The 24,259-nt window shown below is 46.0% G+C and overlaps 1 protein-coding gene across 1 annotated transcript in view; it reads right to left on the bottom strand.

Moving 5' to 3' along the window:
* Window positions 1-7,257: 7,257 nt before the first annotated feature.
* The window catches only part of LOC138371103 (uncharacterized), a 29,938-nt gene continuing 12,936 nt past the window's right edge, over window positions 7,258-24,259 (bottom strand). Inside the window, exons 3-4 of the mRNA XM_069335843.1 lie at window positions 15,635-15,813; window positions 7,258-7,536 (exon numbers count right to left, since the gene is read on the bottom strand). Coding sequence (XP_069191944.1) covers window positions 7,258-7,536; window positions 15,635-15,813 — 458 coding nt within the window. The remainder of the gene's footprint in view (window positions 7,537-15,634; window positions 15,814-24,259) is intronic.

Below are 24,259 nucleotides of genomic sequence, written 5' to 3'. Positions count from 1 at the left end.
CACAGACGATATTCAGGTACCTTTGCTCGTATTTTTTCGCTCATTGCTCATATTTTCTGTTATTCAATTCATAAGCCCTAACAAACCATCCTAACCTAACTTATTTTATAACAAACAAATACATTTCTACAGACTCGTTATTTAGCGAAGTCACGAAAAGCGACCTCAGTATGGGGATCGAGTATTAGCTCCCATTAACAAATAGGTGTTAAGACACCACAGCAACCCGACTGTTCAACTATGTAAGACGTCACCAGATGAGCAATGTGGCATTGGTCTCCTACTTGCATATGTACTGTATTTGATGTTGATATTAAAAAATGGCTAGACTAGCCTAACCTAAGAATATACATTTTTAATCAGCTGCAACTGCAATCATTATGCAATAATGGATTCAAAACTAAAATCGTGACGTCATGGATAGGATGGATTACGAGAACTTTCAAATCCAGGGATCCCATCACAATGGTTGTACTCTTCAAGGCACTTGTGCTGTCCCGTCTTGAGTACTGCTCAGTACTCACTTCCCCCTTCAAAGCAGGAGAGATTGCTGAAATAGAGGGAATACAGAGAACATATACGGCACGCATAGACGCAATAAAGCACCTAAATTATTGGGATCGTCTCAAAGCCCTCCAAATGTACTCACTAGAAAGAAGACGAGAGAGATATCAAATAATATACACCTGGAAGATACTGGAGGGCCAAGTACCAAATCTACACAGTAAAATAACAACGTACTGGAGTGAACGACATGGAAGAAAATGTAGAATAGAACCAATGAAGAGCAGAGGTGCCATAGGCACAATCAGAGAACACTGTATAAACATCAGAGGTCCGCGGTTGTTCAACGTCCTCCCAGCAAGCATAAGAAATATTGCTGGAACAACCGTGGACATTTTCAAGAGGAAACTAGATTTATTCCTCCAAGGAGTGCCGGCTGTGGTGGGTATGTGGGCCTGCGGGCCGCTCCAAGCAACAGCCTGGTGGACCAAACTCTCACAAGTCGAGCCTGGCCTCGGGCCGGGCTTGGGGAGTAGAAGAACTCCCAGAACCCCATCAACCAGGTATCAACCAGGTCAATGTTGTACCGCAATTTAAGCAGAATCGTACGTCTCGCCGTACAGTAGGTAAGTTGTCCTAGTATCCATCTTAATCTAGGGCTGGAGAATAAAAATTTTATACATATATATTTTTTACTAGCTGTACCCGGCCACGCGTTACTGTGGCTCAGCAACTGAGCCACAGCAATCTTTCCCTGTCCCCCAGTCCTTCCCCATCATTCCGCCCTACCCTATTCCCTAGTCCACCCAACGATTCCCCACTCCTCCGTCCCCTCGTCCTGCGAACCATTCTCCTCTCCCCCACCCTCTCGTCCTCCCCACCATTCCCTCCCCTCCCCACCTGTCCCCTTGTTTTCCCCATTATCCCCCACTCCACTGTCCCCTTGTCCTCCCCACAATTCTCCCACTCCTCTCCCATCCCCCTCGTCCTCCCTACCATTGCCCCCTCCTCTCTCCCCTCTTCCTCCCTCACCATTCCCCACTCTTCTGTCTTCTTGTCCTCCCATCCATTATTTATTCCACCCTCCCCTTGTCCCCACCATCCCCAACTCTCCCATCCCCTCATCCTCCCCCCATTCCTACTCTGTCCCCTCTGTGTCCCCTACCATACCCCACTCCCATCCTCTCGTCCTCCCCACCATTCCCCACTCCCTTGTCCGATGCATTCCAATATGATCTGGTATTCCCCTCAGAAAATTTGGAACAACAAATAATCTGATGTTCCCATCACTGAAAAATAAGAACAGTAAAAAACCAAATGAAAAACAATGAAGTAATTAAAAAATAAACTATACTCATGAAATGAATGGTATGGTCAAAAACACATCTCAATTCTAAAGCAATGTCACACAAAATAATAAAATCAAAATGAAAATAATTCGAAACCGATGTAATTTCAATTTATCAATGCAATCAGAAACATTAAAATGGAATTGTAGCATATTTAGTATTGTGGGTACTACGTACAACAGATGGTGCTGTTTTTCAAACAAAGCATGGTTTTACCTGTCACAGGTGTGGCATCTACACTTATTCTCACAAAATGAACGGTATTGTAAACAACACAGCTCAATTCCAACGCAATGCCCAACAAAATAATTAAATAAAAATGAAAATAAATCAAAATCTATGAAAATTCAATTTATCAATGCAATCAGAAACAGTGAAATGGAATCATAACATTTAGTAAAGCATGTGTTGCTCTTACGAGCAACAGATGGTGCTGTTTAAAAAAAAATGCTAGTTTTTACCTGTCACAGGTATTTTATCTATATAGTAGGTATATAAAAGCATGCGAGTATTCGAATGGAACGTTTTGTCAAAATTTCAAAGCAATCGGTGAAGAACTTTTGGAGATTACAGCGTGTGTTGCTCTTACGTCCAACAGATGGCGTCGTTTTTCAAAAAAACATGTGTTTTCCTGTCACAGGTGAGGCATGTATATAGTATGTATAAAAAAAATATGCGCTTATTCGAATGCAACGTTGTGTCAACATTTCAAAGCAATCGGTAAAGAGGTTTCGAAGATTTCACTCACATAAAAACACATAAAAAACACAGTTTTTCAAAAAAGCATGTTTTTTCCCAATCACAGACGTGGCATCTATATGGTATGAATATAAAAATCCTCTTCGATGACAATGGAACGTAGTGTGAAAATTTCAAAGCAATCGGTAAAGAACTTTCGGAGATTAGTGATTTTGAACAAACGAACATTTCCATTTTTATTTATATAGATATCATGTATTTTCGTCGTACATGTAACAGATGGCGCTGTTTTCAAGAAATGCATAGTTTTACCTGTCACAGGTGTGGCATCTATACTTACACTTACAAAATGAATGGTATGGTAAACGCAGCAGCTCAATTTCAACACAATGTCACACAAAATAATTCAATAAAAAATAAAACAAATCGAAATCTACGAAAATAAAATTTATCAATGCAATTGGAAACATTCAAATGGAATTTGTGACATTTAGTATAGCGTGCATGTTGCTATTATGTGCAACAGTTTTCGCTGTTTTTCAAAAACGCATGTTTTTACCTGTCATAGGGGTAGCATCTGTATAGTAGGTATATAAAAAGATGCGCATATTCGAATGGAACGTTGTGTCAGACTTTCAAAGCAATTGGTGAAGAACTTTGGGAGATTACAGCATGTGTAGCTCTTACATCCAACAGATGACGTTGTTTTTCAAATAAAGCATGCTTTCTCCAGTCACAGGTAAGGCATGTATATAGTAGATATATAGAAACGAGCGCCTATTGGAATGCAACGTCGTGTCAAAATTTCAAAGAAGTCGGTAAAGAGGTTCCAAAATATCTCTCACAAGAAAAACACAGTTTTAAAACAAAAAACGTTTTTTTCCCTGACAGACGTAACATCAACATAATATGTAGATAAAAACCTACTCGGATGCGAATGGAACATTATGTGAAAATTTCAAAGCAATCGGTGAAGAACTTTCGGAGATTAGCGATTTTTGACAAGCGAACATTTCCATTTTTATTTATAGAGATTCGGAAAAGCATAGTTAGCATTTTATGACAAAATATACATTTCACATCAGAAAGAGTAATAAACTAATTGCTGATCGGAATAATCACACTAGTGCTACTACTGCTGCTTCATTGCAGGGGGGAGGGCATCAATTCAGTTCCTCAAGCATTTTCATGAACGAGGGAATTCCCCACTGTAACAGCAATTATGCAACACTGTATATAAATTATGTGCTTTATACTGCACAAAACTGTTTTTCTCGTACATCTGGCAACTCAGTACATTAATACCTGTGTTTATCAGCTAGACATTTTCCCCCCAGTCCTGAAAATTTTACAGCGAAAAAAAAATGCGTCTGGAGATGCAATTTTTTTTATGCATTCTCAAATTCAACCAAACAGCCAAACCCACCCTATCCTATCCTACTCCAACTAGCACTAACATATCCTCTCCATTCCAAACCAAACATAACCTAGCCGAACCTAGATCCAACTAGCAGTAACATATCCCATCCTTGTATGAATATTCCCTAACCTGGCCCTATCGGACCCAATTCTATAGAAAGCGAAGCCAGTCTAACCCATCCTAACCTTTCCTAACCCATTCCGAACGATACCTAACCCGACCTAATCTACCATACTCCAGCAATACACAATCGTATTCAAACCAAACCTAACCTATCCTATCCTAACCTGACCTAGTCTAACTGACTGGTGCTATCACATCCTATCCTCCAATCCAAACCTAACTTATCCTACTCCAGCTTGCACTAACATATCCTATCCAACAATCGAAACTAAACCTAACTTATCCTAACCCGACCTAGTCTAACTGACTGGTGCTATCACATCGTATCCTCCAATCGAAACCTAACCTCACCTATCCTCCAATCGAAACTAAACCGAACTAGACCTAAACTAGCTCAGACCAGCTAGTTCGGATATATCTACCCCTATCCTCCAATCCGGGCCTAGTCTATAACCAGACCTATCCTATCCAATCCCAATCCTAACCTATCATAGGCGTGCTTGTCCTTCTTTTAGTTATATTATGGGTTGTATATTGTGCATTTTATCATTTAAAAAAATTACAGCTACTTAGGTAAAAAACACAAAGCATCCTATTCCAATCCTATGCCGTGCTCTTTTAAGCCTCTTCCACATTCAACAGACAATAAAATGCAATAGGTAAAGATGAATACAGTTATACATTTTAGTCTTTATTATTACACACGAAGTAAGTAAGTAATTATCAATAAAAGGCACCAAACCAGGAAGGCTATGTAGCACCATCATATGTGCAGGATAATCAAGAGGGCACTAAATATTACCAAGGATGCCAATACGAGAACAGAAACGCATAAGGCGAATGATATCAAAAGTATCCGAGTCGCCAAGAATTCTATTGAGGGAAAAGTGACCGAGGGGGATGGTCGGAAAACAAGACACACGCTCGTCCTGGAAGTCAGGATTTTCAACAAGGATATGCACGACCGTAAGAGGGACAATGCAATTTGGTCAATAAGGAGCAGGGCGGCGCTCCATTAAGTGACCGTGAGTTAAACGGGTATGGCCAATACGTAAACTAGCCAGAGCCGTTTCCCACCTCCGGTTACGGTGGCAGGAGGAAGGCCACTGGGACACACGACTCTTATGAGTACGCAGTTTGTTACCAATAACAGAAGACCAACAACTCTCCCAGGGGGCAAGGATGGAGGCATGAATAACTGGGTAAAGGTCGGAAAAAGGAATACCTTTACAGGAGATGGGACAAGCGTGGATAGCTTCCTTAGCGGCAGCATCCGCACGCTCATTTAAAGAGAGACCAACATGGCTGGGAACCCAGCAAAACGAAACTGACTTAAATTTACTGGAGATAAGAAACAGCCAATGTTGAATCTCGACAACCGCCGGGTGGACTGGATTAAAGGACCCTAAAGCCAGGAGGGCGCTACGAGAGTCAACCACCACCACAAAGGAGGATTGACACCGGGAAAGCAGGAGACGGAGAGCATAGAGAATAGCATAAAGTTCTGCTGTAAAGATGCTAGCCTCCGGAGGAAGGCGACACATATAAGTGTTGTCAGGAAAAACAACAGAGTAGCCCACACCGGCAGCAAACTTAGACCCATCGGTGAAGATGGGAACGGAGTGGGAGTGAGAAGAAAAGTGCTCAAGGAAGAGGCGTTTCAGAACTGTAGGAAGGGTAAAAGCTTTAGTGATGCGGGTCAGAGAAGTACAAAATTTGGGAAGGGGGACCCTCCACGGGGGCAAGGATGGAACAATATGAGGAGAAACATTGGTAATATGAACCGAAAGAGAATCCTGTAAGCGAGACAAACGGACAGAAAGAGGAAGGAGGTGAAGAGGAACGGGAACTACATGAGGGGTAAAAGTCAAAGCACGATAGAGGCGAGAGTGAGGATGTTGTAAGGATCGCGCAAGATAGCGAAGACTGTAGCAATCACGGCGATCCTGGAGAAACAGAGAGTCAGTGTCAGCGTACAAGCTGAGGGTAGGAGTGGAACGAAAAGCACCAGAGCTGAGGCGCATCCCAGTATGGGGCAAAGGATCAAGACGGCGAGGAGTAGAAGGAGAAGCAGAAGAGTATGCAGGGCAACCATAATCGAGTTTAGACAAGACGAGAGAAGAATGCAAATAGAGGAGTGTGCGCCTATCCGCTGTGTTTTGTCCCATACTTCTTGGGGAGTGTGCTCTCCAAGATGTATGGGACAAAACCTTAAGTTGGTTAAGAGCCTTAGAGAATTCTACACGGAGGTAAGAGACATGGGGCGACCAAGACAAACGAATGTCAAAGAATAACCCCAAAAGCTTAGTGGAATCTTTGTACTCAAGGGGATGAGCATAAAGTGACAAAGAGGGACGAAGAACGACCCGCTTCCGAGTAAAAGTCATGGCACAAGTCTTAGTAGTAGAGAACTTGAAGCCATGATCGGTGGCCCAAGATGACACGGCATCAATCACAAGTTGAAGCCGCCGTTGAAGGAGAGGCGAATCATCACCTCGACAGCAAAGAGTAAGATCACCAACATAAAGAGCGGAGAAGATGCCAGAGGGAAGGGAGGAAAGGAGACCATTGAGAACAACCAGAAAAAGAGTAGTACTCAGAACACTACCTTAGGGTTTACCTTCACACTGCCGAAAAGAGGCAGAGAGAGTGGCACCAACCCTGACTCGAAAGGTGCGACGAAAAAGCTTTGAAGGAAGAGAGGGAGATTACCACGAAGGCCAAAAGAACGAAGTTGGGACAAAATATGGTATCTCCAAGTCGTGTCATAAGCCTTTTCCAGGTCAAAAAGGACGGCAGCAACGGAGGTCTTCGCAGCAAAAGCAGTACGAATATAGACCTCCAAGTTCACCAGGACATCAGTCGTGCTGCGGCACTTTCGAAAAGCAAATTGAGAAGGAGAGAGGTGGTGATGGTGTTCCAAGAACCACATCAGACGGACATTTACCCTACGCTCAATCAGGTTGCAAACACAACTCGTGAGAGCAATAGGGTGGAAGTCCTTAGGGGACGTACCGAGAGACCCCGGTTTCCGAATAGGGAGTACAACGGCATCGAGCCAGTCCTCAGGGACGGACGACGACTCCCAGACCTGGTTATACAGATTCAGTAAATACTGAAACGTGCACTGAGGGAGACGTCATCCGAGCCCTCTGCCATAGATCAGCAGAGGCCCAGGGCAGACTGAAGTTCAGAAAGAGAGAATGTATCGTTATAGGGAAGGCGGAGATGAGTGTGGAAATCTAAAGGAGAAGATTCAAGAACAAGCTTACGGAGAAGGAAGGATTGAGGAAGATGAGAACCAGAGCTAACAGAAGAAAAGTGGGAACCCAGTTCGGCTGCGACCTGCACTGGATCAGCCACAAGAGTCCCACGGAGGTGGAGAACTGGCGAGACATCTGGAACGAACTTGCCCGCAACTTTGCGGATCTTCTTCCAGATCTGCGGTAGAGGAGTATCGGACGTAATGATGGAAACATAAGATTTCCAACTCTCACGTTTAGTAGTACGGATGGTCCTACGGGCCACCACACTCGCCTTCCGAAACATATTAAAAGAAACAGCCATCTGCCGGCGGCGGTGTTTTTTTCCAGGCTGCACGCTTACAGCGGACCGCCCGAGCACAGTCCGCATTCCACGAGGGAACACACTTCCGTGTGCCCCAGGAGGATGACCGAGGGATAGAGCTGAGGGCAGGGTTGAAGACAGTGTCATAAAAAAGGAGGAGGGCGCGAGGAAGAGGCAGAGAGGAGAGGTCAGAGAGAGTAACACGGAGGGTGAATAGGCACCAGTCAGCCTTAGCAAACTGCCACCTAGGGAAGGAGAGGGGAGGGTGGAAAGAGAAAAAGAAAACGAGGATGGGGAAATGATCACTGTTATGGAGGTCATCAAGAACCTGCCACGTGAAATCTAAGTAAAGGGACGACGAGCAGAGAGAAAGATCAAGACAGGAAAGGGTGCGAGTGCGAGAGTCCACATGAGTGGGCTCACCAGAATTCAGAAGAGATACAGAAGAAGCGAGGACAAACGGTTTGAGAAGACGGCCTCGGGTGTTTGTCAGAACATCACCCCAGAGGGAATGTCGACAGTTGAAATCACCCAAAAGGAGCACCGGCTCTGGCAAGGAGTCCAGAAGGTGCTTAAGATCAGGAAGGGAATGAGGGACATTTGGAGGGAGATAAACGGAACAGACTGTATACCATTTACCCACAAAAACACGGGCAGCAGAACAATGGATAGGTGACGGAAAAAGGAGGGGGACGAAGGGAATATCAGAACGAATTAAGAAAGCAGTAGAGTTATGGGCCCTCGCAAAACCTGTCGGTGGAGAAAGAAAGAAATAACCACGAAAGTGACCAGGACGAGCACCAAGCATTGGTTCCTGGAGACAAACACAAAGTGGTGCAAACTGTGTAATTAGAAGTTGGAGTTCATGGAAGTTGGCATAAAATCCACGAATATTCCACTGAAGAATAGAAATAAATAAATGTAAATAGGAACACAGTTTATTAAAGAATCTGAGGATCAGGGTCAGGATCAGGAGCAGGGTCGGCAAAATCAGGGTTAGGGGGCATGGGTAAACTTAGTAAGAAGAGAGGGAAAGAAGCGGGAGGACAGACCAGAGGTGGACGAGCAGGGTCTGGAGGAGGAGAAGGAAGAGGAGGAGGAGGGGCAGAAAGAGGGGAGCGCACCTCATCAAGGGCGGTAATCGAGATGGAACCGGCGGCTAAAGAAACCCCCACAGTAGGAACAGGAGGCTCCACCACCGAAGCGGGAGGGGAAGGAACGATAGAATCAGAGATAGGGGGTGAAGAAGAAAGCGAAGCCTTCTTACCGACTGTGGAGGAGGAAGAAGAGCCAGGTTTACGCTTCTGACTCAAAGAGACAGGCGTCCCAGCAGCAATGTAATGGGCAACAGACTCCAGCGTCTCGATAGGAGAAGAGCGAGAGCAATGAACACGACCACCAGGAGAGCGATGGACATCGGCCCGCACAGTCAGGCGGCGTGGAGAGCCAAGAGACAGAGGAGAATGACGGGAAGGAGGACCAGAGGGAGAGGAGAAAGAAGACACAGGAGACGTGACAGACTGGGTAGAAAGAAGGGGATTCCTAGACAGAGAACCAGGACGGGTACCCTCCGGGACAAAACGGAGAGAAACAGAGGAGGTATTGGAGGGCGTGTCCGGGTCTAAGGCTTGGAAACGGTTGTGAGACTGAGGAAGGTGGGAAGGACGAGAAGAGGAAGAGCGCACCATGCGAGCATAGGAGTCGCAAGCGAAAGAGGGGAGACGATGAACTTGGCGCCGAGCCACAGGAAAAGACAAACTGTCCCTGTGCTTCAAGTTGAGGACAGCCGCCTCAAGTTTGTAACGAATACTCATTCGAGAGAAGGTAGGGTGGGCCTCACCGCAATTGAGGCAGCGGGCCTGGGGAGAAGTGCACTCCAACTTAGAGTGACCTTCGCCTCCACACAAGGGACAGAGAGAGACAGGACTAGAGCGTTTTAGGGCACCATGCCCTAACCTCCAGCATTTACTGCAGAGCCGAGGAAATGAAATATACTCCTGAACGGAGCATCTGGCACCAGCAAGAATGACAGAGGGTGGAAGGGACCTACCATCAAAGGTAACCTTCACAACTCTAAGGGGCAGACGGTGATGACCGCGAGGTGGACGAGTAAACGTATCCACCTGGAGGACAGAATGACCCTGGGCCTCGAGGATATGCTTGATATCCTCGTGGCAGTCTTTGAAATCCCTAACACCGGTCGCAACATGGTGCGGGAGGAGAGCAGTGCCAACACTGGCATTCAACTGAGCGTTCTTCGAGACCCAAACAGGGGTCTCGCCAAGGCAGGATAAGGCGGCCAAGTGGGTGGCCGCATCCTGAGAAGGAGCAGCAATGACATGGGTACCAAGACGGGTGGGGTTGAAGGTGACAGAGGCATCTACGGAATCGACAAGATGCCTATGAAAGGAATAATCGTCAGGAGGAGTTGAATCAAAAGGACGGAGGTCAAAGTGCTTAGTCCACGTAGCAGGACCAAACAAACCATGGAACGAATTAGGATGGGAAGGAAGCATACGAGAGCGGCCGTGGCGGGGACGGTGATGAGAAACTTTAGAGAGAGGCGGGTCAAAAGTGCAGTAGTCACAAGAAGAGATGGAGCCGTGCAAGGGGACGAGACGGTCACCACAGCAGGCTTGCGGTTCGACCCAACCACAGAGGAGGGAGGAGAGCAGGGAGGAAGAGTCCGGTCTGGGCCTAAACCGGGATCTGTAGTGGAGGGCTACAGATCACCGTCTTCCAGGATGGTCCGACTCAGGGGCCTGGTCACCCACCCCATGAGCCTGGGTAGGAGTAGTCAAGTCGTCATCTATGCAGCAAACCAATATCTAAAGAATGGGACCTGGAACCGAGGGATACCACCTACCAGGGCAGCCAGGGAGGCCGAGTGCGGGCCAGTGCAGGAAGGGTGTATCACCCCCAGCGGTGCTCCCCCTTTTCAACAGGGGAGTCCTACTACTTCGTCCATTCTCCCACACTGGTGCTAAGACTTCAGTCCCCCTATTGCCCCAGCCTGGACACCCAACCATCCACTCAGGGTGGCCTCTCACAGGCGACCCTTCTAGCGGGCGGTCCGATGGCTCAAAAGGCCCCTACATGGTACCCCTCAGCACATACACCACCTAAACAGGTGGCACAGGCAACCCACACTGATCCCAGAGAGGTGTACGTGAGCCCCTCACCACGGCAAGGAGGCACCACGGAGGGGTACCTCAGGCTATAATCGTTATTTGTTGGAAATATAGAGAAATGCATGTAATCCCCCTCAACCTCGGAGGAGAAGATGTAAACAGACCTGAGTGCTAGGTGTTGGGAGGGAGGGGGGGGGGGGTGGGGGACCTTCTGGGTATGGTGTGTGGTAACGTCTCATTTAGTTCAGTTATGTGTCAAGCTCCCAAAAAGTTACCCGACACCCCGAAGCCTTCCTCCTCGGCCAAATTATATATAAAAGATTTACGCCTGTAACTATTTATTGTCTGGTGAAAGACATACAAGACCACAGGCTGATACATGCCCACGGTATTATGATTAATATTATCGTTGTAAATCGCTTAAGTGTTTATATAAATTTATTCTTTTATTAATGTGATTACTTTTTCTCTCGTTTGTTGTGGACTGAGAAAATGTGAAGTGTGGAATTGTTGAGTGATTGATGATGACTGTCACCTGCATGGGAGGGGGGTGATGGGAGGGGGGGGAGGGTGCGACATGACCCCACCTCTTTAACGTGAACACAGTCCACTCATGAGCAAGGCGTGAAAAGACCACACACCGGGGGTTCGCGACATGGAGGAGATACACAGCTCCTAGTAGAGTTCACGGCTTTTATGTGGTCTGCTGGTATGTGGTGAGAACCTCATGTCTATGTGGCCACATGTGGGCGTGAGGTCATGTGATGGTGCTGAGTATATACCGCTCTGGAAGCAAGCAAGATGTGGGAGTGAGGGGAGAGACCCACCCACAATGTTTACAGAAAAAAACTATTTACGGCTCATTGACACAGTCCATTTGCTGCCGAGACGCTCTACCGCGAACACAGGGCTGTCAAACGTGAAAGTAAGTAATTATCAAAAGAAGACACCGAACCAGGAAGGCTATGTAGCACCATCAAATGTGCGGAATAATCAGAGGGCGCTAAATATCACCAAGGATACCAATACGAGAACAAAAACGCATAAGGCGAACGATATCAAAAGTATCCGAATCACCAAGAATTCTATTGAGGGACAGGTGACCGCGAGGGGCGGTCGGAAAGCAAGACACACGCTCGTCCTGGAAGTCAGGACATTCAAGAAGGACATGCACGACCGTAAGAGGGACAATGTAATTAGGACAGTAAGGAGCAGGGCGGCGCTCCATCAAGTGACCATGGGTTAAGCGAGTATGGCTAACACGCAACCTCGCCAGAGCTGTTTCTCATCACTGGATATGGTGGTAGGAGGACGGCCACATGGAAACACAACATTTAAGAGTACGTAATTTGTTACCAGTAACAGACGACCAAGAAGCCTGCCAACGGGTAAGGATGGAGGAATGGATAACCGGGTAACAGTCGGAATATGGAATGCCTTTACGAGAGATGGGACAAGAGCGGACAGCTTCCTTGGCGGCAGCATCTGCACGCTCATTTAAAGACACACCAATATGGCTCGGAACCCAACAAAACTCAACCGACTTAAATTTACTGTGAACAAGAAACAGCCAATGCTGGATCTCGACAACTACTGGATGAACCGGATTAAAGGACCCGAGAGCCATGAGGGCACTATGAGAGTCAACAACAACTACAAAGAAAGACTGACAACGAGAAAGCAGGAGACGAAGAGCATAGAGAATAGCATAAAGCTCCACTGTAAAGATGCTAGTCTCCGGAGGTAAGCGACACATAAGCGCGATCAGGAAAAACAACAGAGGAGCCAACACCGTCCGCAGACTTAGACCCATCGGTGAAGACAGAAACGGAGCGGGACTGAGAAGAAAAGTGCTCAAGGAAAAGGCGTTTTAGAACCGTAGGAGGGGTAAAAGCTTTAGTAATGCGAGTCAAGGATGTACAAAACTGCAGAAGGGGGCCTCTCCACGGGGGCAAAGAAAGAACAACACGAGGAGAAACATTGGAAACACGAACGGAAAGAGAATCCTGTAAGCGAGATAACCGGAAACAAAGAGGGAGGTGGTGAAGAGGAACAGGAACCGCAGGAGGGGTAAAAGTTAAAGCACGACAGAGGCGAGAGGAAGGATGTTGTAAGGACCACGCAAGATAGCGAAGACAGTAGCGATCACGGCGGTCCTGGAGAGACCGGAAGCCAGGGTCAACATACAAGCTAAAGACGGGAGTCAAACGATTGGCACTAGAACTGAGACGCAACCCAGTATGGTGCAAAGCATCATGACGGAGAAGAGTAGAAGGAGAAGCAGACGAGTAAGCAGGGCAACCATAATCGAGCTTAGACAGGACGAGAGAGGAATGTAAAGCAAGGAGAGTGCGCCTATCCGCTCACCAAGAAGTATGGGACAAAACCCGAAGGAGGGTAAGGGCCTTGGAGCACTCAACACGGAGGTAAGAGATATGGGGAGACCAAGACAAACGCGTGTCAAGAAATAACCCCAAAAGCTTCGCGGAATCTTTGTACTCAAGGGGATGACCATAAATTGACAAAGAGGGACGAAGAACGACCCGTTTCCGTGTAAAAGACATGGAACAAGTCTTAGAAGTAGAGAACTTGAAGCCATGATCGGTGGCCCAAGACGACACGGCATCAATCGCAAGTTGAAGCCGGGGCTGAAGGAGAGGCGAATCATCACCCTGACAGCAAAGGGTAAGATCATAGACATAGAGAGCGGAGAAGACACCTGAAGGAAGAGAGGAAAGAAGACCATTGAGGGTAACCAGAAAAAGAGTAGTGCTCTGAACACTACCCTGGGGCACACCTTCATATTGCTGAAAAGAGGCAGAGAGAGCGGTACCAAGGTACACCCGAAAGGAACGACGAGAGAGGAAGCTGCGGAGAAAGAGTAGGGAGATGACCACGAAGGCCAAAAGAATGAAGCTGGGATAGAATATGATATTGCCAAGTGGTGTCGTAAGCCTTTTCCTGGTCAAAAAGGACGGCAACAACGGAGGTCCTCGCAGCAAAAGCAGTACGAATATAGACCTCCAAGTTCACCAGGACATCTGTCGTGCTGCGGCACTTGCGGATACCAAATTGAGAAGGGGAGAGGAGGTGATGGTGTTCCAGAAACCACATCAGACGAACGTTAACCATACGTTCAAAGAGTTTGCAGACAACTTGCGAGGGCAATAGGGCGAAAGTCCTTAGGGGAAGTTCCCAGAGACCCTGGTTTGCGAACAGGGAGGACAACGGCATCGAGCCAGTCCTCAGGGACTGACGACGACTCCCAGATCCGATTATACAGACTCAGTAAATACTGAGCCGTGCATGGAAGGAGATGGCGAAGCATCTCATAATGAATACCATCGGAGCCCGCCGCCGTAGAACCGCAGAGGGCCAGGGCAGAACGAAGTTCAGAGAGAGAGAAGGGATCGTTATAGGAAAGTCGAAGACGAGTGCAGAAATCTAAAGGACGAGACTCAAGGACAGGTTTACGAAGAAGGAAAGATTGGGAAAGATGAAGACCAGAGCTAACAGAAGAAAAGGGGGAACCCAGTTCGGTAGCGACCTGCAACGGGTCTGCCACAAGAGTACCACGGAGGTGAAGGACCGGTGAAACATCGGTAACGAACTTACCCGCTATCTTGCGGATACGCTCCCCAGGCAGGGGAGTTTCGGACGTAATTGTGGAGACATAAGATGCTCAACATTCACGTTTAGCCATACGGATGGCCCTACGGGCCACCGCACTCGCTTTCCGAAAGAAAAGAAAAGAATCGGCCGTCTGCCGACGGCGGTGTCTCTTCCAGGCTGAACGATTACAGCGGACAGCCCGAGCACAGTCTGCATTCCACCAGGGAACGCATTTCCTTGGAACCCGAGAGGAAGAGCGAGGAATAGAGCAGAGGGCAGCGTCGAAGACAGTATCATGAAAAAGGAGAAGCGTGTGAGGGAGAGGCAGAAGGGAGAGGTTAGACAGAGCAGCACTGAGGGTAAATAGGTTCCAGTCCGCTTTAGCAAACTGCCACCTAGGGAAGGAGAGGGAAGGGCGAAAAGAGAAAAAGGAAACAAGGATGGGGAAATGGTCACTGCCATTGAGGTCATCAAGAACCTGCCACGTGAAATCTAAGTAAAGAGAAGAAGGGCAAAGAGAAAGATCAAGACAGGGAAGGGTGCGAGTCCGAGAGTCCAAATGAGTGGGCTCACCAGAATTCAGAAGTGACAGGGAAGAAGAGAGGATAAACGGCTCAAGAAGGCGACCTCGGGTATTCGTCAGAACATCACCCCAAAGAGAATAACGACAATTGAAATCACCCAGCTGGAGCACAGGCTCCGGCAAGGAGTCCAGGAGGTGCTTCAGATCAGGAAGAGAAAGCGGGACACTCGGGGGGAGATAAATGGAACAAACTGTGAACCATTTCTCCACAAAGATACGAGCAGCAGAACAATGGAGAGGCGAAGGAAAAAGTAAGGGGACAAAGGGAACATCAGAGCGAATCAAGAGAGCAGCAGAATTAGGAGCCCCAGCAACAGCTGGGGGGGGGGGAGAAAGGAATAGCCACGAAAACGACCAGGACGAGCACCAAGCATCGGCTCCTGAAGTCAGACACAAAGGGGCGAAAACCGCGAAATTAGAAGTTGGAGTTCGAGGAAATTGGCGTAATAACATCGAACGTTCCATTGAAGAATAGACATCGACGAGAAGAGAAAGGACAACAACAGAGAACAAGGAAGAAACAAAGGCGAAAGAACAACATAGCACGTTAAAGAATATCAGGGTCGGGATCAGGGTAAGCAAAGTCAGGGTTAGGGGACATGGGTAAACTGAGCAAAGACGGAGGGAATGAAGCGGGAGAACAGACCAAAGGTGGGCGGGCGGAGTCCGGAGGAGGAAGAGATGGAGACAACGGAGAGGAGCTGTCAAGGACAGCAGCAGGAAGAGGGGGAGTCGAAAGAGGGGAGCGCACCTCAGCAAGGGCAGCAACCGAGAGGGAAGCAGGGGCCAAAGAAACCTCTATAACAGGAACAGAGGGCACAACCACTGAAATGGGAGGGGAAGGAGCAATAGAGCCAGTAGTTGAGGCCGAGGAAAAAGCGAAGCCTTCTTACCCGCCGGGTAATAGGAAGGAGAGGAGCCACGCTTACGCTTCTGACTTAAAGAGACCGGTGTCCCAGCAACTACGTACTGGGCAACGGATTCCAGCGTCTCAACAGGAGAAGCTGAACGAGAGCACACACGACGGCCGTTAGGAGAGCGATGGCCATCAGCCTGCACTGACAGGCGGCGGGGAGAGTCAATAGATGGAGGAGACGGATGGGAAGGAGGATCGGAGGGAGACGAGGAAGAAGACAGAGGAGACATGACAGACCGGGTAGAAAGAAGGGGAACCCCAGACAGAGGACCAGGAGGGGGACCCTTCGGGACAGAACTCAAAGGAACAGAGGAGGGGGCAGTGGGTGTATCAGGGTCCAAGGCCCGGAAACGGTTGTGAGTCTGAGGAAGGTGGAAAGGACGAGGAGAGGAAGAGCCCAACACGCGAGCATAAGAGACGTTAGCATAAGGCAGGAGCTGGCGAACCTGGCGTCTCGCCTCAGGAAAAGATAAACGCTCCCGATGGTTCAAGTTGAGGACGGCTGCCTCAAGCTTGTAATGGATACAGGCACGGCAGAAGGTAGGATGGGCCTCACCGCAGTTGAGGCAGCAAGCCTGGGGACAAGTGCACTCCGACTTAGAGTGACCTTCACCCCCACTCAAAGTACAGAGACAGGCAGTCCCAGAGCAGCGGAGGGCACCGTGCCCAAACCTCCAGCACTTGTTACAAAGCCGACGAGAAGGAATATACTCCTGGACAGAGCACCTGGCACCAGCAAGAATGACAGAGGATGGAAGGGTCCTAACGTCAAAGGTGATCTTCACAACCCGAAGGGGTTGACGGCGACGACCACGATGGGGACGAGTAAACGAGTCTACCTGGAGGACAGAATGGCCTTGGGCATCAAGGATATGCCGAATGTCGTCGTGGCAGCACTGCAGATTCCGAACACCGGTCGCAACATTTGGCGGGAGGAGAATAGTGCCAACACTGGCATTCAACCGAGCGTTCTTTGAGACTCTAACAGGGATCTCGCCAAGGCAGGATAAGGCAGCCAAGCGGGAAGCTGCATCCTGAGAAGGAGCAGCAATGACACGTGTACCGAGACGAGTGAGGTTGAAGGTAAGAGAGGCATCCACGGAATCAACAAGATGCCGATGGAGGGAGAAATCGTCAGGAGGCGCAGAATCAAGAGGGAGGAGATCAAAGTATTTGGCCTATGAAGCAGGACCAAACAAGGCCTGATACGCATCAGTACGGGAAGGAATCGAGCGAGTGCGGCCGTGGCGCAGACGGCGTTGAGAACCCCCAGAGAGAGAAGGGTCAAAAGGCGCAGTAGTCACAACGAGAGAATTAGCCGCACCAGGGGACGAAGTGGTCACCACTGGGGGCTTGAGGCTCGACCCAACCACAGAGGAGGGAGGGGAGCTGGGGGAAGAAATCAGGAGAGTCAAAGGAGGAGCAAGGTCGGGGCCCAACACAGCAGAGGCTACAGAGCTCGTTCTTCCAAGACAGGCCAACTCGGGGGCTTGGTCGCCCACCCCACGAGCCCGAGAGGGTACAACAGAAACATTCAATGACATACAGACGAAGAGTGATAAATTCATCCATGAATGTGCCCCCATACCCACCATGGAGCCACAATTAGAGGCAGGACACCCAACAGGAAGCAATCGCCGATCATGCCGAGGGCCCCTTAGGGGTGTGTCGTGAGTATATGCCCCACAAACGCCACCTTAAGAACCATCAGTCCGTCGAGATTGGGTTCAGCGACGAAAGGGGGATTGACAATAAAAGGTTTCCCTCGCTCGAGACGTTGGGTACTACAATTTTACGGGTGCAAGAGAATGCCTCCTCAAGAACCCGGGCGTCAAAATAGAAGAAGTCCAAAGGAATAACCAAACAACAAAAGGTCGGCAGGAAACGACAAGCAGATAGGAGAAGAGGGGGGGGGGGGGGGGGTGGGGAGAAAAACTAAACAAAAGGAAAAGGAAAAGCGATCCGGCACAATTAGAGAAGACAGCAGCAGGAGTGCAAGGCCACAAAAGGACAGAGGACTTTCCCACGGAGCATCACACTCCGGCAGCCGTCTACTAAGCCCCCTCACGGCGCCAAGAGGCCTGATAGAGAGTGGGTGTCTAACGTGAAAACTAATCGCCGACATTGAACACCAACGACACAAACAGAATTGGGTGAGAAAGTCATACATTTTTTTTTACATAAAACAGACTGTTTAAAAAAATGAATGAGACCCCCACTATCAGACAAGCTACTGCCAACTCCCCTCCCTCCCACTCTCCCCTATCCTCCTTCACATGCCCTACCCCTAACCACCCATCTCTAAAGCCAGGTATCCTACCCTGTCAGGGGTAGGGGGTCCCCCACTACACCTCCTCAACATATCCCACATACTGTTATTTAACTATATATATCTACACGCGATTAACTGTACGGCACATACTCATACATATTTATCTACTACTACTATTGCTCACCTGTTCCTATACTTACCCTTTTACCCTACATGACCCACACGAGCTCACCATAACCCGTGCTACATGGAACTTTTTGTTCCAGGTAGCGAATCTTTAACCCTTAAACTGCGCATGGCGTATATATGCGCCCTGAGTAACATGTCCCATGGTGCGCATGGCGTATATATACGCCATAGGGTGCCAGGCCTGATTCAAATGGCCCGCGGCTACACGGGGTTCACAGTAGCTTCCTCAGGGCTCTTGTAAACAGATGCCATTTTAAAAAAAAATCGTGGGCAATATTCTCAGGTGTGAGAGGCACAGTACTGTTGGAGCAACCAAGGCCGGCGCACGCAGCATTAGCGAACAGCATTGATGTTCAGCTTGTGACCACAGCATCGCCGAAAAATGTCAAAATAAATATATAATTGTTATTATTTAGTGATGACAATATTACAGATGACCAATGACTGTGATATAAATAACCAGGGTTGTGATAATAGCAGGATTGTTGTAATAATTAGCGCTGTGGGAGGAGTGATGCTGAGAGATGGAGGGAGACAGCATCGTTTACTGACTGTATGGCTACCTGTTATTGTTTGCATTCACCATACCAGGTCAGTGGTTCCCTATGGTGAACACAAATGTAGATACTTATATATAATGTGTGTATTAGTGTAATAACAGCAAAAGGATTATGCTGGGAGGAGCCATATGGGTGACGGAGGTGACGTCGTCTGCACGATTTGTCTAGCTGTTTAGAGGGTGGCCACTATGCTCTTTGGGCGCACTACAAGCTTAGGTGTACAGTTACGGTGCATAAAACATGTAGACATTTATATATAATATGTGTATATAGGGTAATAACACTGCAAAAGGTATTGTTGGGGGAGAAAGTTTAGTGCTTGTGACCTTGAAAGAGTGAGGGAGCCGCCAGCCGCCATCTGTGTATAGCGACGACTCTTAGTGCCTGTACTAACTATATCAGCTTAGCTGTACAGTTTTGGTGAACAAAATATATACATACTTATATATAACGTCTGTATATAGTGTAATAACACAACAAATGGTATTGTTGGGGGAGAAAGTTTAGTGCATGTGTTGAGGGAGTGGCAGCGAGTGGCTGGCTGGTGTGTGGCGGTAACTCCTCATTGCTTTTCGACTCTCAATACCAACTTGGTGGTTCGTTATGGTGACCAAAACATGCCAATACTTATATATAACCTGTGTATAGAGTGTAATAGCAGCAAAACTATTTGTTTATTGTTTTATAAACATAATAATTGAATCACTAATATGCACATCATACTTTTGAGTATAGCGATTATTAACCACTTTTATTATATAAATATATTACAATACACACTATTGAATAATATTACTGCAAAAAAACTAAGAAAAAATCAATCGGAGACATTGAAACAATTAGGTAATAATATCTTTGTGGTAACTCCCATCTGTCAACGCGGGTGACGCTGACCGGGTCTGACGACCGCTCTGTCAACGCCCACTTTTTGCCAGACATCCTCGGTCAATTGCGCCCAAAATATGTCACCTACGATTTTTTTTTTTTTCCGTGCTCAGGGGACACAAATTAACATGTTTAGAAGACGAAAAAAAAAATTTTAATTTTTTTTTTCTTGCGCACAGGGGTGTAAATGTCCCAAGGACCCCTGAGCAGTGTAAGGGTTAACAACAACAACAACTACATGACCCACAATGTCCCACATGCCACTGCCCATCCCACACCATGTGGGAGCACCCTCCCTCCTCCGTCCCTCTCTCACTATCAACTTGTTTCTGTATACCTTTCCCATTACTTATCCTCCTGTGGTGTTTGTGTGTAGCTGAGGAAGTCTAGGTTGTAGGGTTGATATAAAGCCATTACTTGGTTACTGACTTTAATACTTATAAACGATTACATGACTAGTAGCTACCAAGCTTGGCGGGCGTCCTGTACGCTCTCTTGTTTACCTCTTCTGTTGGCGTCTGAGCCGCAGCACATACAAACTGTTGGTACCGTTTTCTATGAACATGACATCCCTCCTTTTCTTTAAAAAGAATGAATACAGGATGTCTACCATGCTTGTATGCACAAAGCAAAGTTATTAACACAAAGTAAGTTATTAACATATCAAGAGATATTGCATACATTTAACATTAATTAAGCACACAAAGAATTTAAACAACTTAATCTTTACCACACAGGATTTCAATGTTAAAAATACAAATACAATGTTAAACAAAAATGAAAGAAACTGTAATACAAAGTTACAAAATATTGAATGAGATCTGCATTATTCAAACAATATTAAATTTAGTTTAGCATTACAAGTAAATAATTTGCATTACATAGGAACACAAGCGCATATGCCGCTGATGTTATCCTCTTCATATGTGCTGCAGGAGACAGGTCTGGCGTGATATCAGTAGTGTAAAAGGAGACAAATTGTGAATTGATTTTCAGAAACGGTTGGGCACTTCCATGCCGACTCGACCCCGGCGGGCCAAATCGTGAAAAAACTTTTCAAGTGATCGAGTCAGGACGCTCTCGGCGCGCACCTGGCTGGCTGGCTGACGGGGTGGGGTGGTCCATTCCCCCCCCCCCAGGGGTACCCAGGGCCCACCACCCAGGGTGTACCTAAGGAACTGGTGCCCTATCCTAACCTGTTTTTTCACTTTTTGTCTCTTTGCTTTAAGATGAGTCTAGGGCCTCAAGAAGGGGGCCTCTACTTATGAGAGGTACTGAGGATGAATGTTCAATAGTTGGAAACCAAAAAATACACTGGTGAAAGGCATATAAACGTTTTTGGAGTATTTTAATGGCATGAGCAAAATTCATGATTTGGCCCGGGGGTGTTACGAGAGTACTACGGTATCAATTTGGGGGCCCTTACTTTTGAATGGATCAGAGGGTGAATGTTCAATAGATTCAAACCAAGAAACACAGTTGAAAGCGAATATAGAAGTTTTTGGAGTACTTTAATGAGGCTATGACTGAATAGTACAGGGAGCCCTTGGGAACAGCTCCATTTTCTGTAATGGTCAGAGGTGAGTGGTGAGAACGGGGCGCGATTTTTTGACCAATCAGGAGCCGAGTAGGAAAATTCTCTTTCTGTCTCGGGGTCATGGGCCAATCAGGTGAAATTTTCCTTATTTGTCGCGGGGGTGTCACGTGACATGACGTCGGCAATAGGGACCCCCTACCTATGATTACCCCAATGGGATCAAGCATAGAACGGGGGGTCAAGATTCCTTACAAAGACCAAGTTGGATATATAGGTGTAGTAAGCCTTATCTTGAATTTGCATGATACTGTGGGGTACATTGACATGAAGGGCGAGTCATAGAACAGGATCTGGATGTGAGATGGGTCATATTAGGGTTTTAAAGAAGTTAAGATAGTTTAAAGAGTCCTGTGTGCTTGAATGTGTGTAAATGTTCAGTCAATAATTCTCGTGTTTTGAATCTGAATGAGGGGTCCTAGTTTGCGTTCTAGTCGTAAAATGAGTTCCTTAGTATATTTGCTATGGAAAATGAGCTTTCAGTACTCTATATAATTTGAAATGAGGTCAAGAAAGACATGTTTATGTGCGAGAAGAGTCAGGTTGGAAACTGTTTATTCCAGTCATCCCCCCTTGGCTTTGCTCCGTTTTCTGTAGCTAAAGTAAAGATTTCATTTTCTGTGGCATTCAGTTGATTACTGGTGAAAAAGGCATGCTTGCCTTTGTATGGTTCTAACCTGTTTATAGATTTTATAGATATATTTTTCGGGCCTCAAATTAGATTTTAATATGAAAAATAGCATCAAATGTATGTCTATCTTTTGTAATAAACGTTACAAGCATTAACAATACCTGTGATATTTCATAGAATACGAAAAGAAGGTTAAATAGTGGGGCCTCAGCCATATTGTGTTGGGTTTGACACGCCAAACATTAATTTGACACTCTTAAATATACTATCAAGGAAAGTAGTTGAGTGGTTTAAGCAATTTAATACGTACTAGGAATCTGTTCATATTCTGTATTAAAATTCATTATTTAACATCATAATAGTTTGCAGCTATTGTGGTGGGGGCCCAATAACTTCATATAACGCATCGACTGGCACTATCTGTTGCTATGAAATGCTTTTTGAAATCATATGTTAAAATTTAAAAGTCGACTCCATCAGTTGCCATTTATGTCAGTGCCGTGGTATATCAAGCGCAAAGGTTTTCAGAAAATGTTACACCTCCACCTTTCAAAAAGTGAAAAGATGAATTCATTTTGGCATTACTGTCATTACTTTGAAAATTTTTTAATGATAGCACATGCTTAAACAAACTCGCTCTCAAAAAAAACTTTTTTTTTTTTTTTTCAACTTACACAAATAAACCCAGGGCTTTCACATTCGCGCAAAATACTTAGTCCCCCCTAAACTTAAAACAGTTGCACAATCTTACTTAAACACATTGCTAAACTCTTATACACAAACAAAAACTCAATTTTTAACTTTCACAAATAAACACGGGTTTTGCACATTCACACAAAAAAAATGCTTAGTCCTCCCTAGACTTGAACACTCACAATCTTACGGTGCTTTAATTGCCAAAGCCTTCCAAACCTGCATTGGGTCCTGCCCAGCAGACTGCGGCAACCCGTTTTCGCAAATGTAATAAGTCAATATTGACTTATTTGTTGCGTGCATAGGTGACATACTAAACATAATAGTTTCCCTTGAAAAGCTTCATAGAAAACACCAACCTTACCTAACCTACTTAGTATGTTAAAATAAGCATCTTATAGCTTCGTAATTACAATTGTTACTTAACCTATTATAGGTATAGGTTAGGTAATAATTGTAATTACGAAGCAATGAGATGCTTATCTAAACCTACTAAGTAGGTTAGGTAAGGTCGGTGTTTTCTATGAAGCTTTTCAAGGGAAACTATTATGTTAAGTATGTCACTTATGCACATATTTAATAAGTCAATATTGACTTATTAAATTTGCGAGAACGGGTTGACTGCGGCTGGATGGGTTACAATTGAGTCAAAAACAGTTGGTCAGGGCGAGATACGGCATCATTTTAGAGACATTTACTATAGCAAAAGCTTAAACGTCGGAAACTGAATGCGGGCCTGCACGAGAGTTGTTCTTGGCACTCAAATGTTTAGAGATTAAAATACATAGAATCAGCAAGAGCCCACCCCAGTCGCTCACGCGGGCAATAGACATGTTTTTCGCCCAACTGTATTTATTTAAAATAATACGTCAGATAGAAAGAGTTTCGCATTGCTATTATATTTACCTTATAAAGCCTCTCTATAAAAATGATATGCCACTGCGTATTATGATTGTTTTATAATAAATATTGCATAAATACTTACACGATTTCATAAACAAAAAAAAAATTTAATGAGCCATGTTTGGAAGGCATCATCATTATGATAAATATAAACTTATAAAACTAACTAAAAATATATATCTCATAGAGGAAGATTTATTCTTCAGGATATATATTATTGATTAAAAGTTTTATTCTGTATAAAAAATGTTGCCAATATTTTCAAAACTCTGGCAACAAATTTTTTTAAAGGTTTTCCAAGGGAGTAAATCTTGCTTCCTCTCTTTCTCCCAAATGTTTTCTCATTTGCACAGGAGCAGAGCAACCTTCGTGCGGGCCCTGGTTCAGTTCCCCATCGTCTGAGCTAATGGACATTACAAATTTCACTAAATGATGCAGTATCTTAGCTGTCTCTCTAATTATAAAGGTGTTAATCTTTTTTTTAACCTTTGAGTGCTAGGTCTCAAAAAAGGTTCTTTACCTCAGAAAGAGAGAGAGAGAGAGATTCTATTTTTGTCCATATTCGAGCGGAATGTTGAACAACCTTCGTGCGGGTCCTGGCTCAGTTCCCCAACGTCCAAGATATTGG

The sequence above is a fragment of the Procambarus clarkii genome, chromosome 4, assembly GCF_040958095.1.
Source record: "Procambarus clarkii isolate CNS0578487 chromosome 4, FALCON_Pclarkii_2.0, whole genome shotgun sequence".
NCBI lineage: Eukaryota > Metazoa > Arthropoda > Malacostraca > Decapoda > Cambaridae > Procambarus > Procambarus clarkii.
This window is presented reverse-complemented; position numbering and strand designations above follow the sequence as displayed.